The sequence below is a fragment of the Theobroma umbraticum genome, unplaced genomic scaffold (genome assembly GCF_002168275.2).
Source record: "Theobroma umbraticum cultivar Fairchild unplaced genomic scaffold, ASM216827v3 scaffold_44.0, whole genome shotgun sequence".
Classification (NCBI taxonomy): Eukaryota; Viridiplantae; Streptophyta; class Magnoliopsida; order Malvales; family Malvaceae; genus Theobroma; species Theobroma umbraticum.
The window spans coordinates 1,083,368-1,086,287 of record NW_018397255.1 but is presented as its reverse complement, the minus strand read 5'-3'; the positions used below and the strand labels follow the sequence as shown (position 1 = coordinate 1,086,287).

At 34.6% G+C, this 2,920-nt stretch overlaps 1 protein-coding gene across 1 annotated transcript in view; it reads right to left on the bottom strand.

The window, feature by feature from the left end:
• LOC110408992 (S-adenosyl-methionine 4-1-methyl-2-pyrrolidinyl-3-oxobutanic acid methyltransferase-like) overlaps positions 1-1,583 on the bottom strand; it is a 2,135-nt gene extending 552 nt beyond the window's left edge. Inside the window, exons 1-4 of the mRNA XM_021418183.1 lie at positions 1,429-1,583; positions 946-1,350; positions 594-848; positions 1-55 (exon numbers count right to left, since the gene is read on the bottom strand). The exon at positions 1-55 is cut by the window's left edge and continues 552 nt beyond it. Of these exons, the coding sequence (XP_021273858.1) occupies positions 1-55; positions 594-848; positions 946-1,350; positions 1,429-1,503 (790 nt within the window). The 5' untranslated portion in view covers positions 1,504-1,583. The remainder of the gene's footprint in view (positions 56-593; positions 849-945; positions 1,351-1,428) is intronic.
• Positions 1,584-2,920: the final 1,337 nt, after the last annotated feature.

Sequence of the window (2,920 nt, the reverse complement as noted above, 5' to 3'; positions counted from 1 at the left end):
ATGGTGTATATTGAGGAATGTTGAAGGAGTTCAACTTCTCTTCTTCTATGAGTCCCTGCATTTGTTCATGGTTTCATTTGTTAAGTGTCTGTTATATACCAACTTTATGCAAAACCTTTAACAGGAATTAATATTTTCTTTTGGAAAGAAATTTTTGCCATATTGATCAGTAATTAATCCAATATGAACAGTAAACTGAAATTTCTCAATTGATTTCAACTTTATGAGGCAGTCAACTCTTAGTGCTGTAAAACAGTAAAAGAATTTCAGGTTAGTGGAATCTAATTCGTGTATTTATATATTCTCTAGATATCAGATCCGACAAATATATATCGATAGCAATTGTCAACTACCCAAGCATCAAATAGGGACAGGCCTTCGTCATGTCAAATTTGAAATTAATATAAAAGATGATTCTTGGGGAACTCTATATATTTTCTTGTCGCTCTCTTATGTTTTAAAGGTTTCGCGTCTCTCTCGAACTTTTTAAGGTTTTCCTTTTAGTTTTTCAGTGATGAATGAGTGGAGACGTATATATCTAGGGAAAGGACTCTTCCTACATGAATAGGATTTATGTCCATGTAACTATGTACCTCAAAGACCATATCATTGAGAGCCATGGCCAAGAGTTCCCAAATGTAACAACACTCTTTGCTTGAAGGGTCATTGCTTCTCCTCCCTAAAAATGTCAAAACCATACGCCCTCCCTCCACCAGTTCCTCGGATCTACACTTTAAAAACAACGAAAAATCTTGCTGGAATTGCTCATAATATGCCTTAAGCACGTCTGGCGGGCTTGTGCTAGACATGTAAATGTTGCCTTTATTACTTTCCAGCCCTTCAGGAACCTGAATGGAATATAATAGTTAACTCAGAAATTACAAACTTCATTCTGCTGGTACTATATTTTTCATTAATAATTTCAGACATTTGCTGATACTAAACCTGAGAGAGCCACTGAAGACTGTAGGAAGAGTGTATAAAATGCAGACTATTATGTCTGAAAAGCCTGCCATAGAAAGAACCAGGGACCCCAGTGAAAAAACATGGCCCGCTGCCACCTCCAAGTTGTTTCTTCAGCTTGTTTTGGAGGTTGGGCAAGGACTTGAAAATCGTGTTGAAGTCATTCCCTGGAAGGTCATTCAAAAACACTTGGTACTCGGGGGATTTTTGGCCTAGCTTTTGGCGAATACTGTCCACCAGTTTGATAAGTTCAGATACCACAAACAAGGTGTTTGGTCCTGAAGAACAACCCAAGTCTGCGATGACTATGCTTGCAGGGTATGTGCTGCAATAGAGCTTCGTCATGGCTTCCTCTGTGATTGGCTTCGTCATGGATATCACCTTTTGCTATCCAAAGTTCAACCCAAAAAAATCTTAGAAAAGTTTTTGACATATTCTGATAAATATATCTGGAAATTTAATTACCTGAACCAGAGAGTTGTTTGCATAACTGCTTTCTCCAACTCCTCCTTTCATGTGAAGCACTTGAACAACTTCCATCTCTCTCTCTCTCTCTGTCTCTTACTACCTCTCAAGCTGGATATTTGATGGTAAATTTGTGGGTACAATGAGACGTTTGCATGCCCTATTTATAGATGTTATTTGCCTCAGGTCGTCAGGTTTGGCGGGTCATTGTTTATTAGTCCTTTTTTTTGAAAAAAATTATTCCTATCAACATTTCTCAGATGGATTAAATCATCCATTTTGACTAATCAAAGGGAAGATCTTTTGCTGTTGCAACAGTCGACTGTACCTAGCTACAAGGCTACAAGGCTCGGCGCAACAACAACCACAGAAGAGGCGGAGGGACGGAGGCTAAACGCACCTGCCACAGCTTTGTCGTGACATCAAAGCATTTGCCAACCTCTTGTTTCCAACGTTGTACAGTTGTACAGAATTATACAATAGGTCCAACTTATCAAGGCAGCTTCACTTACGTCACCATGTGTCGTAAACTAATTTTATATCATACTATGATAAAGTTGAATTATTTAAGAGACTAAGCTTTTTTTACTTGTAAGGAAATTGTTCTTCTTTTAAATAATATAACGGCTGCTTGTGACACTCTCATAAATATTTATTAAGTCTTTAATAGAAAAAATCTTTTAAGAAAGAAATATCTTCATTTCAAATATTGTAATGTTTATTAGTAAAATTCTTATAAAAACTCGTAAACTCTTTATAAGGAGTGAACAGTCAATGGATTATTGAGTTGTTTCACTGATAAAAGTATGTTTGTAACGAATTATTTAAAATTGTCCCTATTGCCCGACGATAACATGTCTTGAACCCTTTGTAATCAATTTCATATTAATAAAATATTTTTTTTATGATTAAATGGTTGCATATATAACATTTGATATACCTCTTTAATTCTAATGAGAGTTTTTTTAATCTGATTTATTATTATTATTAATGTTGAAACAGATACAATCGAGTATTAACTGACTTGTGTAGAAGAGTCAACTTAAATGTCGCATAAACTATTGCATACTTAAGTGAAGGAGTGTAATTCGTGATAGTTGGTATCATAGCTAGGTTACTGTCACGAACAATTTTCTTTGACTAAGTATGTAATAGTTCGTGCAATATTTGGGTGAATAAATAAAAATTATTTTGTTATTTTTTATTTATATTAATTATTAAATAAAAAAATATTTTAAAAAATTGTATATAATATATAAAAAAATTTAAGCATAACCCTCCATCCTATAAAAAGACTTCGCCTCTGTGTCCCATCCAAAATGTAAAAAGAAATACGCAAACCAAGGTCGTTACCCTTCAAATCAATATTTGCCATTTCACTAAGCATGAGGAACTTGGATATCTCTTTCATCACTCAGTTTCGAAGAAGATTGTATTTAATTTCCTACCCATAATCTTTTGCCACTTTGGAACTAATTTTAATTAGATACCC